At 42.3% G+C, this 14,758-nt stretch overlaps 1 protein-coding gene across 1 annotated transcript in view; it reads right to left on the reverse strand.

The window, feature by feature from the left end:
• LOC103597914 (1-phosphatidylinositol 4,5-bisphosphate phosphodiesterase epsilon-1-like) overlaps positions 1-14,758 on the reverse strand; it is a gene marked incomplete at its 3' end in the record, with an annotated part of 140,943 nt that overhangs the window by 52,081 nt on the left and 74,104 nt on the right. The window contains 1 exon segment of the mRNA XM_008581794.1: positions 7,202-7,518. Within this exon segment, the coding sequence (XP_008580016.1) occupies positions 7,202-7,518 (317 nt within the window).

Here is a 14,758-nt window from a genome sequence, read left to right on the forward strand (position 1 = left end):
AAGCAACAACTGAGTGTCACTTTGGGCTGCACCTGTTTGTGTGGCTCAAGGAAGCAGGTTGACTAATGCTCAGGTTGACCACAAAAAGGGGGGCAGAAGAAAGACCCCAGAACTCTGAGCCAGGTGGAAGCCCTGAAGAGACTTCTGGGATCTCAGTGTAACTGTGGGCCTCAGTCTAGGGCTCATGACCTGCCCATGGACCAGCTGGTCCAAAAGAGGAGCCCAGATGAATGGTCTTGCCAAGAACCACTTGACAGGCAAAAACTGCCCTCTCAGGGCATAGGAAAAAGTGAACGTGTTAATGGCCTCTTGAAGTCAAAAATCACTCCTGAGCCAGAGATATCAACTATCTGTTACAGAAAAGAGTGCCTGACAGTGGTGTGGGCAGTGACAGGTTATGGAGCCAAAAACTCACTTTGGTGACAGATCCTGAGGACTAGCTATAGATGCAGACAATGAAGAGTTCCTACCCTAAAGACCATCTCTGAGTAAACAATACAAGAACAGAGGCCACACCGAGGAGGCAAGAGGTTTGAGAACTAGCGACTCAGAACTGTGGTCCCACCTAGGAATGAGACCTGAAACTGAAAAATTACTGAGGGAAAATATAGGTGAAACACTTCAGCAATTAGGTCAGGGCACAGGCTTTATGAACATGAGCCTGAAAGCACAAACTAGTGATGTTGAGCATTTTTTCATGTATCTGTTGGCCATTTGTATGTCTTCCTTTGAAAAATGTCTATTCAGCTTCGCACTAGTGATGTTGAGCATTTTTTCATGTATCTGTTGGCCATTTGTATGTCTTCCTTTGAAAAATGTCTATTCAGCTTCGCTTGCTAACTATGCATCCGACAAGGGATTAATATCCAGAATATACATAGAACTCAAACAATTATACAGAAAAAAACAAATGACCCAATTAAAAAATGGGCGAAGCTGAATAGACATTTTTCAAAGGAAGACATACAAATGGCCAACAGATACATGAAAAAATGCTCAACATCACTAGTCATCAGGGAAATGCAAATTAAAACCACACTGAGATACCACCTCACTCCAGTTAGACTGGCTATTATCAAAAAGACGGTGAATAACAAATGCTGGCAAGGGCGTGGAGAGAAGGGAACACTCCTGCACTGTTGGTGGGACTGTAAGTTAGTACAACCACTATGGAAAACAATTTGGAGGTTTCTCAAACAACTACAGATAGATCTTCCATATGATCCAGCAATCCCTCTTCTGGGTATATATCCAGAGGAATGGAAATCACCATGTCGAAGGGATACATGCACTCCCATGTTCATCACAGCTGTGTTTACAATAGCCAACATATGGAACCAACCTAAATGTCCATTGATGGATGATTGGATAAGGAAACTGGTATATATACACTATGGAATACTACTCTGCCATAAAAAAGAATGAAATACTCCCATTTGCAACAACATGGATGAACCTGGAGAACTTATGTTGAGTGAAACAAGCAAAGCACAGAGGGATGAATACCGCATGTGCTCACTCATATGTGCGAGCTAAGAGAGAAACGAAGGTGGGAAAGAAAGACCACAGTAGTGCCGTGATCCAACAGAGGGAGGGAACATTCCTAGGGCTACAAATTGGAGTTGAGGGGGAGAGGGAAGGGGGAGGGAGGTTGGGGGATAATTGGTTGGGGACAGGGGGTGCAAGGGTAATTTCTGGTGGTGGGTGTGCCCCCAGTGTGAATCTGGCCCTCACATCATGGGCAGGAGGGGGGACATTTAGCTTTGTATCTCAAGAATATTCTTAATAAATTAAAAATAAATAAATAAATAAAAAGAAATGTGGTCCCAGAATCTTTCCCCTCACTCCATGTTCCACCACAGCGCTTCTCAAGAAAAGGGAGAGAGGGAGCAGAAGAGGAAGGATGAACAATCTCGATTTGCCTCTCATCTCTTCTCAGCTGTGAGTGCTGATGTCTGTGATCTCTTTGGTAACATTATCTACAAAATATGCCTCTCTCTCTCTCTTCTAGAAAAGAAAAATGGCTTAAGAATTTATTCTAAGAGGAATTTTTAAAAAGATCAAAAGGAATGTGGGCTAGAGGTAGAAGCTGGATAGAAAAAGAAAAAGGAGGGGGATAAAAAGAACAATATGATTTGAGACTGTCAAAACAAGAGACTTCACGGGTGGCCAGGACTAGACTAGAGAGAGGCATCCAGATGAGAGGGTTCAGGAAGACCTGTCTCCCAAAGCAAGCAAAGCAGGATGGAACTCCCCCCAGCAGAGACCTTAACTACCACCTGCTTGAGGACTGACCCCTTGCACTCACTTCTGTTAATTTTCAAGGATAAAGAGACTGCCTTCAAGAAGCTTCTCTAGTGTGCACTACAGTCTTGTAGGGGCAGCAGAAGGGAGAATGGGGAGAAACATTGTTTCCAAGCCACAATCCAAACTGATTTTAAAGGATTTATCTCCTGTTCTTCCTTAATGTAAGCTAAACCTTTTCAGTTATTTCATGGTCTTACTCTGAGTTGCATTTTAACCATAATTTCCAAAGAATAAACATGACGCAATGTTGCCTGAAAGGCACCAGGAATTTTCTTCCCTCCGTCCACACTGCACTTAGTCATTGTGTGAAGAGTTGTTAGAATGTGGGAAACTTCTAGCTCATGATTGTGTCTGACAATCAGGAGAAAGCTGCCTCCCTGAACAGTGAGTCTAGCTCATGACAAAAAACGGTTCGATTGTCTTCTAGTCCGGAATGTTCTCTATTCCGCACAGCCTCTGCCCTTGATGCCTCCCATCCGTCACAGCCCAGCCCCACACTGCAGGGCTCAGCAGGGAGAGCTCTGAGCTCCCACCTGGACACCTCTGTCCGTGCCACTCACTGTCCGTGCCACTCACACTGCACTCCTTTCCTGCCTTTTTTGGTAATTATTTGTGTCTGTGCCTTGTAGCTGCTGGCAGCCACAGACTGTTACTTACTTTCCTTAGTGCATCTCCACCACAGTGCCCTGCTTCTAAGAAGTGCTGCATAAATGTCAACTGAATAATTGAATGAATGCATAAATGCATTCGCTTCTCCCCTAAGTGACTAGCACCCCTGCAATGGAGCGAATATTCTCTTTCTTGTCTTTAAGATACTACAATGTTCCAAGGAATATACATCTGCCTTCCACTGAGGAAAGTGAGTTTATTTTGTGTATCCACTTTTGACAGAACCAAATTATGAGCTAATAATGTTGGCAATTTTCATCATATATTGCAAATTTCTTATTTTTAAAGAGTATGATGTACCAGTGGAAAGAAGAGAAGGCATGGTAAGTGTCCAATAAATATATCTTATGTGAATGAACGAATGAATGAGGGAGTGATGGCAGAAGTCTAGATAACAGGAAATTGGACAAAAATAGAAACAGAAGTAGAAAAAGGATAGATGCACAGGAGATTTAGAAAAAAAGTAGAAAGAGAAAGAGGAAAAAGAGAAAAGAGACTCGAGGCTAATTAAATTCCAGATTAGCAATTCTGGTTTTACTACAAACTTGAACTTGATAAGTTGACAGGTAGAGAGGCAACTGGGTGAGAAGAGACAGACTTTGAAGACAGACAGATCTGGATTCTCATATCCACTCAGCTACTGTGCGATCTTGGACAACTGGCTCAACCTCTCGGACTTACTGCTTTACTTAAAAATTTTTTTATTTTGAAGTAATTTTAAATTTACAGAAAAGTTGCAAAAATAGTACAGGGAGTTCCTGTATACCCTTCACCCAGCTCTCCCTAACGGTGATACCTTTCACAATCATAGTACTGTTATTAAAACCAGGAAATTAATATTGATACAAAAATACTAACTAAACTACAAGCCTTATTAGAGTTTCACCAGTTTTTCTATTAATTCCTTTTTTCTAATCCAGTATCCAATAGGATCATAAACTGCATTTAGTTGTCATGTCTCCTTGTCTCTAGCCTTTGACAATTCCTCACGTTTTTCTTACTTTTCATGATCTTGACATTTTTGAAGAGTAGACCATCCCTCTGTTTGGGGTTGCCCGATATTTTTCCATTATTCGATTTAGGTTATGTGTTTTTGGCAAGAACGCCATAGAACTGATGCCATGCCCTTCTCAGTGTATCATAGCAGGAGGCACACATTAATATTTCTCATTACTGGTCATGTTAACCTTGACCGCTTGGTTAAGGCAGTGTCTAGTGAGTTTCCCCACTGTTCTATTTTCCCCTTTGGAATTGATAAATACCTTGTGGACAGATGCTTTGAGACTAGGCAAATGCCCTGCTTCTCATCATACTTACTTACACTCACCCAATAACTTTAGAATTCATCAGTGGTTCTTGTCCACAACAATTATTACTATAATGTTATAATAATGATTTTCTATTTCTCTCATTTCTTCCACACTTATTAATTGGAATTCTTCTATAAATAAGAGCTGTGCTTCCTCCTACCCCCACCACACTGATTATTTATTCAATATTTATTTATATCAGTATGGACCCGAGAATATTTATTTCATTCTATGAGTCATAATCCAACACTATCATCATTTATTTTATTGTCTAAGCTTTGCTTTCTTCATTGTAAGACAAGGATAATGACAACTGTGTCATAAGGATTAAATGGGATTAAAGAATATGAAAATGTCCAGTCCAGAGCACCTACGAAATAAATGAAAGCTCATCTCCTTCCTTTTCTTTACTGTATTTAAAGCCATGCTAATTTGGAAATAAGGCCATTCTATGTGGGTGAAAATCTCAATTTAATAATTCTCTTTTAATAGGTATATAAAGAAAAGTGTATAAGGCAACTAGAATTTCACTATCCCAGTGTTGCCTAGTGGAGATCATTTGGGATCTGCTATAAGACTGATTTTTAATCAGCATACCCATAATATGTATGAAAATAGATGCTTGAGAATACTTGAAAACAGACTGTTCTCTTAAGTAGTTTAAGCGTTTTCCCAGAAATCTTGTTTATGTTCTGAAGTTGCTTAGCTAAACTATTTTCAGAGATAGTCCAAAGCATGCTTCAACCCAGCTGTGGGTCATATCGCCACTAACTTGGAATTAATGATATCACTGATTCATCTTTGATTCCCAAGGTTATGGCAGTGAATGGAAAAAATCCAAGTTTAATTTAAAATTAGATTTTAAAAGTTCTGGCAATTTACTTTTAAGTTCAGATCAAATTTAAAAAAAAAAAAAAAAAAAAAAAGGACAAGAATAGTGTCCTAAGGATGTAAGCGTGAATAGATCTGGAAGTTCAAAATAATTCATGAAATACAGTACAATCCACTAATAAAATCACTCAATTTATTGGTACTTTCATTTTCCACCCCATTTTTATCAGTAAGGAAAATCAAGAACATCAGATTTATTTTAAAAAAACAGCTTTGCGGCAGCGTGGTTTGCAAGCTCTCTGTGGACTCCAGAGAGTCTGCCTTACTCAGCTGGGGGTGGGACCAGGAGTCTGCAGTTTTAGCAGGCGCCACTCCCCACACAAGCCTGACGCAGGTAACAGGCAGGATTTAAAGCCCAGCCTCGGGCTACGCGAGTTTGAATCTCACAGTTGCCACCTGCCTGTGTGACTCTGGGCAAATGACTTCATCTCCTCATACCTCAGTTTCCCTATTGGTAAAATGGGGCTAAAGACAATATGTCTTCCGAGGTTGTCATGAGGAGCAAAGAAATGGTACATATAAGAGGATGAGCACAACAGTGCTACACGGGTGTCAGCTGTTCCTATGGATAACAGATCTCTCTGAGGGATAGTGTTCGGGGCATATCTGGACGTGGACCACTTGAGCTCAGCCTCTAGCATGTTCTGCATTCACTGGGACTTATCATGGTCACTGACATTGACAACCATCATCGGGGTGTCGATTGGCAAGCTATGGAGGCTGCAAAGCGAGCTGCTATAGTTAGAAAGTATTTTTTTTTTTTCCTTTTTGTCTTTTTTTCGTGTCCGGCAACGGATCGCAACCCTCAGTGTCGCGCCCGTACCGGACCGGGACGGCAAGGGATTGCAAACCCCGGTGCTGCGCCCGCACCTCGCTCAGCCAGTGAGCGGGGAACCGGTCTGTATGTGGGATCCGAACCCTCAGCGGGAGCGCCACCGCACTCCCAAGCAGCGCACCGTAGCAGTGCGCCACTGGGCCGGCCCTAGTTAGAAAGTATTTAAGTAACAAAGGCTCATGGATTCTCTGTCAGAGTCATATGTGACCCAGAATGGGAGTATGCTCTTAGCATTTAGGTAGAGTTTACTAAATAACTAGAATAGGAAATTACTGTTTTTGTGGAGTTCAACCAAGCAACCACCGACAAACACACAGAATAAAATCTTGGGATTTAATATTCAAGGCAAAAAAAAGTCTAAAGCAAAAGGTAGAAAACTTTGGGTGTGAGATTACACTATGGAGAGTAAAAAGTGCTCTTCAAGCCCAAGAGCATCATGCCCTGACCCCAGCACTGCACAGAGAACTGCCTCTCCTTCTTGTCCCTCATCCTTGCCCCAGGGCCACAGGGGTGTCAGCCATTGGCTCTTTACATCCCAGTTAATGCCTAGACCCTGTACAGTGGCTCCATTCTAAGAGTTCCCAGGCTCCAGTCACACCTCTCTGCTTCAGGACTGGCTGCTGGTTTCGTCTCAGAGGCTTTAGAGTGACTTTCTGGGACTGAAGATCTCAATGGGATGCAGAGAGGAGAGTGGGGTGATTCACTGTACCTCAGTGAATTGCCCCACGGTTCCTCTTTCTCTCCTGACCCAGGTATCTTGGTTTAATTTTCTGCTGAGGAGGCCTGACAGTGGAAGAGGGTGTAAGCCAGACAGATGTGGCCAGGGATCATGTCATCAAAAGTCAAAATTGAAAAATCCTGTCTTAAAAGCACCTGTGGGAACAAGGTGGGGGGAAGGGAGAACTGGGGATTGAAAGTCTGGTTGTCCAAAGCAGAAGGACTGGTGGACTTGGGAATGATATGAAATGGAGATAAGATCAATTAGGCTTCAGGGCAGGTTGGGGGGCAGAGAGAGCCAGGATGACAATGTGGTGTCTATCTCATTGCCTGAAGAAAAGCAGCCATCGTGCAAGTGGCAGGACACAGAAGTAATGAGATATCAGTGACACACAAAGCTGAGAGGAGAAATATACTTAAAAATAATTTACTGACAATTCAAATACAAAAACATCCAAAAGTGCCTTCTTACCTCATTAAATCTCATCACAAGATCTTCAAGGGCATTGTGTTCTCCCTTCTGAGAGGTAAGAATCGATGCCGAGATGGATGCTTTGAGGCAGGGCAGGGACCCCTGGCATTCCGGAGTGCCCAAGTCCCGGGTTAAGAAGCAAAGGTAGTCAACTGGCAAGACCCTTCGGTAAATATTCTGCTCCTGCTCCGTCAGGATGCTGGCGACCTCCTCTGGGAACTGGATGAGGGGCTGCAGATCAAGCAGTTCCTTGCTGATCCCAGCTGAACTTGAAGGGAGGGTGTTGGAATTGGCCATAGAGCTGCCTGGTTGGCGTTCTGAAAAAGCAACAAAAGTCACGGTTACACCACGGTAACACCATAGGTTGGTATCACCTATGACAGATATTTACTTAAGAGCCATTCAAAATCTCATAGGTTGCTTAACCAAATCCCTTTCTTGGTGAACAGTTCTGTACTATGTTTCCTGTCATGGAGACCTTTCCTGTCTGTCCTCCTACCTGGTACAGAGGTGGGAGGTGGGATAGTTTTCCATTTTCAGAGGCAGCATTAATCTGGCACATCATTCTCCAACCAGTTCACTCTGATTCTTTGTAGAGTATCATTTGCTTCCTGTTCTTCTTTGCTAACCATCAGAGTGAAAAGAAATGAGGGTGGGTGTGGGGATAGCTGATTGAAATAGCAGAGGAAAGAAGGCTGTTGCGGGGGGTAGCACATACATGTACATTGCATGTAAGCACACAGGAGACCTGAGGACCCTGGGACCCTCTGCACACAAGGGTTCAAAACTTCATGGTATACTCTGCCAACACTCCACTCTCAAAGACTTTGCTTTCACTGAGATCCATTTGGGGGTTTGCAAGAACCACCTACAAAAGTAAGGAACGAATAGGTAATAAGGAGATGTATTTAAATGAATAAGTCTTACTCCTTGGTCCACAACTGGTAGCAAGAAGGTAGCAGAGGGATGCAGGAGAGAAAGTGGCAGGTGCATTAGACAGATGTACCAAAGGGAGTGATTCCTAGGCTCAAAATGTTTGTCTTAGTTAAAAAAGACCGTACACGCCTTCTCTTTATTTTGATACTCTCCCAGTCTGCCTCTTAACTTCCTGCCTGTAACTCATTCATTCATTCATTCATTCAACAAACACTGAAAACCTATGATGAGCCCTAGAACAGTTTCCCAAAGTATGAACTTTGGAATACTGGTATTTGTAAGAAAAACCAGTTTTGTGGTCATCTAAGTTGGAAGAATGTCACATATTCATGTCACACATTGTTTTCCTGGAGATAAATGAGGCACACCAGTACATCGTTACAGGCCCTGAAGGGCCTTGCAGTAAAGAAACCCGTTTACATTAGCGTAACCCAGTGTTTCTCCAGAGCCACACTTTATATAACATCTACTACATCATTCCATGTGACTGGGGTTCTTAGGTCCAAACGGGTCGTGCTCTCCATCCAGTTCATGACTTTTCCCTCCCTGCAGTCCCTTCCTCGTCTCATCTTCACACTTCTCACAGCGCTTCATGAGGGACCACAGTCTATTTGCTCAGAATCTTTCTTACATCTCTGCATTTTCTTAAATCACCCCTGGTGACCCCCTGCCACAATAAGACCCACCTGTCTTCTGATGGCACCAGATTGCTCGCCACCTACCTGTCATCCAGCCTGGACAATGGACAATAACAACATTCATAAGAATGACTTCCTTAATGTTCAGACCTCAGTATTCCTTGACTCTCTTTTTAAACTTCCATTGCAGAAAACTTTGGAATTATCACTCTAAACCGCTCCATCTCTGCACTGTTGAACTCTGAAGTCATCATCCCCAAATTTGATGTCCTTCCCTTCTACCCTCTCTAATAAACCTTCTTTGCTCTCAGCAAACTCCTAGGTCCTTGGCCTTGGTCTGGTGCCACAGTCAGCGTTTTTTTAAAAAATATTTTATTTTAAGTGTTTTGTTTTGTTTTTACTGGTTATGAATATTCATGGGGTACAAAGCAAATTGTTGCCATTCGTGCCTAAGATGTGATGGCCAGATCCATACTGGCAGCATGTCCATTACCACAAATTGTGATTATAGCCCATGTCCCCCACCCAACTGTCCCCTCAACTATCCCCAACCTCCCTCCCCGTCCCCCTTTCCCCACTCCACTTTGTATCCTTAGGTATTTTCTTTCCCTCTGCAAGTCCAAGCCCCACTGTGGTCTTTCTTTCCTTTCTTCTTTATCTCTTAGCTCCCACTTATGAGAGAGGACATACAGTATTTATCCCTCCGTGCTTTGCTTATTTCACTCAACATAAGTTTCTCCAAGCATTTTAACACAGTGCTGCCCGCTAAGGACTCCTCACAAGTCCCCTTGACTCTCCACGACATGCACTTCCCAATCCTCAATCCTGAGCAAGTTCAAACTAGCCATTTCCTTGGCTTCTGGGCTGCTATATGATGACACTGACGAGCTATTTAGTGATAGGGCCTTTGCCAATTCCTGTTACCTAACCTCCACCAGGCCCTCAGGGCAGCTTCAAACTTGACATGAAATGCGTTTATTTTCCTCTTAGCAACTCACTGTCCTCTTTCCCTGTAGCTTTTTTCTATTCTTCCCAAAGTCCCACCCCACTTTGGCTTTCCTCACAGACGTCTGATCATTTCTTAACTTACTATCTGAGACAACTAGGCCATGTGTCAGGAATGCCTTCAATTCAAATGCCGCTATTTCTTCCATCGTCTTCTGCTTCTCTGAGAATGGCACATGCCTCCTCCTCTCCAAGGCCCACCTCAGCTCGTGATGAAATCTACTCTTGTCTTCTCCAGAACTTGCCTCAGTGTTACCTCTACCTTCAATCCCTTTCTTTCCATTGACTTCTTTGCCTACAAAATTTTCAGTTTTCTTTTTCCTTAAAAACAAACAAATGAGACTTCCCTTCTCCCTTAAACTCCCAAGTCCTCTCTACCCTTCCCTTCATTATGTACTTTTTTCTACAGGGTAATCTACAGTCCCTGATTCCTTTCTCTGTAATTACGGTGACTGACCATATCTTCTGATCAAAATATCAGGCCACATCGTTTGTCCAAATTAATAAACCAGTAAGGACATGGGACAGAAAATTGGAAACCATCTCCATCTTTGAAGATTCTAGTCTTCGATCACCATGTTGATAGGGCATCTCTGCTGATGGTCTAGGTTCTGATGTCACCTCGATTCATCCTCTCCTAAGCAGCCCTATCACCTTTGAAGCATAACTCAGGAAAAGTTCTTGATGGGATTTGCTATTTAATGAAGTGAGCTTGCTCCCCTTTTACAGGAAATACATTCATCGACAATCTGAAAAAAAATTGTGAAGAGAAAGCTTTAAAGTTTGAGCAATGTTGCTCTCCAGTGCTGCAAGTCTGGACTTGTCTTAAACATGTTCCAGCCAAAGCTTTCTATTTTGTCTTCCCTATAAAATTGATGGTATCCAAATGATCACTCCTCTTTGATTCTGAAAAGCAAGCAGGTGAGTAAGGAATTTATTCTACGCATTTTCATCCATCTTTTGGACCAAACTACCAAAAATTTACTGCAGCAAAAAGTGGGGACTGCCAAGTTATATTTGGTCCCTTCTAAGCTCATTTTCAAAAAAAAAAAAAAAAAAAAAAAAATAAAATAAGGCAGATGCTCAAATATAGCCTACGTGTCCTCACTCTCCAACTTTCTGAATAGTTCAGAAAGTGAACGGATTTCCTGATAATTGAGTCAGAATATGTCCTGATGATAGGAGCAGACTGCAGTTTCTGGATGCTGATAATTTAGGTATAGTGGTATCAGCCACATACAGGAACTCTTCTCAGAAGCAACCAATTCTGAGACGTGATGTTGGCAAAATAGAATAATTTAATCAGGCTCCCCTCACCACAGGGCCAGTTGGGGGTGGTTCAATAAACAAATTGTGTGGGTGGGTGGGTGGAGCTGGTGCTCATGCATGGCACCACGGGCTTGGCTGGCGTCTGCCCCAGCGTGACCATGCTCTACAACCTATGGCTCCAAGGACCTTTTGGCAGGTTACCTAGCTCATAGACCTGCATGTGAGGGGCCTGGTGGCCCAGCCTGGCATGTAAGGGGTCTGGGAACCCAGCCTGGCATGTGAAGGGTTTGTGACCCAGTATGTGAATGGGCTTGAGGGGTCTGTGAGCTCCAGACACAACCCTAGCTTGACAATTGGCCCAGTTGGCAGGATTACAGGCAGGTAAAAGAGCCTGAGCATGACAATTGGCGTAGTCGGCAGGATGCCAACACTTGCTGTAGCACCACACATGATTTCAAAGTGTAGCACTCTGCAGAGGAAATAAAAGTAATACCTGAATCTTATGAAACAGCCACTTTTCAAATATGCAAAAAAATAGATAATATAATACAATATATAAATAAAGATAAGATGTTATATTGGAAACTGCAACACATCTTGAGATATAAATCACATGCTGTTGCTATGAATGACACATCTAGTGACTGGTGGGAAAGAGCAGTACAGGAGACCTAAAAAAATTGAATAAAGAAGGGAAAGAAGCCTGTTGAGTGTAGCCCTAATGAATCTAGTGGCCACATGTGTCTCAGTAAAAGCATGACATCACACTCAAAGGAATCACAAATCTAATGCTAGAAACCTTGAAACATAATGCAGACCTTTATTGTAGGTTTCCTTAAAGCAGGGATTTGATATCATGTACCACAAAGAAACATCCCAGAAGCCTTCTTGGGACATAATTTTCTGTCCCCTAAGCTCCACACTTTTCGCAGTTGTTAAAAATATTCCCCACTTTCTCTCCTCCTTGCTGAGCTCTCCTTATTATCTCCTCCAATCCCTTCACAAGCCACACTGCCCCAGCGCTCAGCTGTCAGTCACCCTCAGGCCTTCCTCTGTACAACATGGGCCTCTCAGTGACGGATTAAAGACCTCGTAGCTCTGTGACCCCTGATCATTCCTCAAGATCTGTGGAGCAAAGTCCATAAAGCCCACCAAGCACTGTACCTCTTCTCTTGTGAAAGCATTTTCAGAAAATTTCTGGTGAATGAAATAATCTACTTCATTTACAGTCACTGCTTGTTCTTAGCCCCATGTTCCTCCATTAATAGTTATTCTACAGCAGAATAGGGCTATATCTCTCGATACTGTCACAGCCTAGAAATAGACCATGAGATGTGCTAACTTCACATTCTGATTCTCTGCTTAAATAAAAGCTTCCTGTACTGAATGCTTTATATGGATTAATTCAGGAGATAGAAAGTATTATTATCCATATTTTATTCATGAGAGAACTAAGGCTCATATAAGGTCACATGAGAAGTGAGTCAAAGAGCTGAGAGGTGAGCAGTGTCTGACTCCAGAGCTCGTGTTTCTGATTACTCAAGATTTTTACATGTGGACATTCTGGTTTATAGATACATCTCAAGTGGCTTTAGTTAGTATAAGTCAATTCCTTGTGCTTATTTACTTGCAGTGATATGATAAAATGACTTCTTCACACTCCACAGGTAAGGATTTGGCCCAGAGGGCAGACAGTTCCCTTCCTTAATACATGGTCACATGGCATGCAAAAACTCAGAAGTGCCCTCTCCTTTTCTTCCCATGAGCTCATAAAATGTTCCCATGCTTTAAAATCAGTGTTTTCCAAAGTGTGTTACACTGAACTTATGCAAAGTATGGTTCCCTCGTTAACAATTTAGGGAAATACTGATTTAAACAAATTTAAACAGGCTTTCCTCCCCCCTACCCTTGTTAAACTGCAGGACTTCTCAAAGCCTTTAATAATTCCCATGAGGGGAATATAATATCCTAGCACACAGTGGCCCTCCTTAACCTTGTTATCTGTCTTTATATCATTTATGTGGGAATTACAGTCTCTTCAAATGTTTCTCATCACACTCAGCAATTCTCCATCGGGAAAGTGGTGCCTAAGCAGTTTGTGAGGTTGATGGTTCCAAGAAGGCTTAGTCCACCACGTTGCCGGAATCACATGTAAAGATCTAAGGGTGGGGGCTGGCTAGGCAGCTAAGTTGATTAACCCTGTACCTGCCAGCCACCAAAAACAAAACAAACAAACAAAAAGATCTAAGGACAACAGACCAGTGGCTTATTTAGGAAACTGTAAATGACTCCCAATGGTTGAAGCCTATATTAAGACAGAGTATCACTGTAGAAAACCAGGAAGAAAGCTTTATTTTCCAGAAGGTACTAGAGAACAGAGGTGGCTCATGAAAAAACAAAGGCAGAGGGGGGTGGTGGGAGGATCAAAACACGTATGCATCCCAGACTTTTGAGTCTTGGGGTGGATCTAGGCATCGCCTCACCTCAAGGGAGGGGAATAACAGGCCAAGTCTTCCCTGGAGGGATGCTGCCCTAAGAAGCTGGAGCATCCCCACAGAGTCCTCCTGCCATCCCATAAAGCCCTCCTCTCCTTTTCTTCCTTCCTGGTGATCACCAGCCCCTGACCTTGTCTATAAGTTGCCATTCCCAAGGGCTGTCCACAAATTGCATAGCCCAGATATACCCATTTAGGGCCAGGAGATAAGCCTCTAAACTTGCTGAGGATTTTTCATTAATAGTTGATCACCTAATGCCCTGAATTGCCTTTGGGGAACCCCTTCCCCCAAGGAAGCATTTTACAAAAAAAAAGCTTGTTCAGGTCTTCATTCCACCCGAGAGCCTTGGGCTTGGTCTAGAGTCCAGCAATATCTGCCATTGCCCATTTATTTCTCTTTTTGATTTTTGGTCCCTATCACTAGTAAAAGCCACAACAAAAAAAGAAAACTACCTAATGAACATATACATGAAAATCTTCAACAAAATATTAGTGAGCAAATCCAACCCATTAAAAAGATCATTCACCACAATCCAGTGGGACTCAATTCATCCCAGGGAATGCAACATAAGCAAATCAACAAATGTGATACATTGTATCAACATAATAAAGGGGAAAAATATGATCTTTTCAATAGATGCAGAAAAAGCATTTGATAAAATCCAGCACCCGCTTAAGATAAAAACAAATTAGGTATAGAAGGAATGTACCTCAACACAATAAAGGCCATACACAACAAACACACAGCAAATATCATACTGAGTGGAAAAGGTTCAAAGGCTTTTCCCCTAAGATCTGGAACAACACAAAATTGCCCACTTTCCCCACTCTTATTTAACAGAGTATTGGAAGTTCTAGCCAGAGCAATACAGCAAGAGAAAACAACAAAGGCATCCAAATTGGAAAGGAGGAAGTCAAACTATCCCTATTTGCACATGACATGATCACATACATAGAAAACCCTAAAGACCACCAAAAAATTACTAGAACTAACTAATGAATTCAGTAAAATGGCAGGATACAAAATCAACATACAAAAATCAATAGCATTCCTATATGCCAATATTGAAATATCTGAAGAAGAAATCAAGAAAGCAATCCCATTCATTATAACTACCAAAATAAATAATTAGGAATAAATTTAACCAAGGAGGTGAAAGATCTCTACAATGAAAACTATAAAACATTGGTGAAAGAAATTGAAGGTGACACAAA

This window comes from Galeopterus variegatus, unplaced genomic scaffold (genome assembly GCF_000696425.1).
Source record: "Galeopterus variegatus unplaced genomic scaffold, G_variegatus-3.0.2 Scaffold2467, whole genome shotgun sequence".
Taxonomy (NCBI): Eukaryota; Metazoa; Chordata; class Mammalia; order Dermoptera; family Cynocephalidae; genus Galeopterus; species Galeopterus variegatus.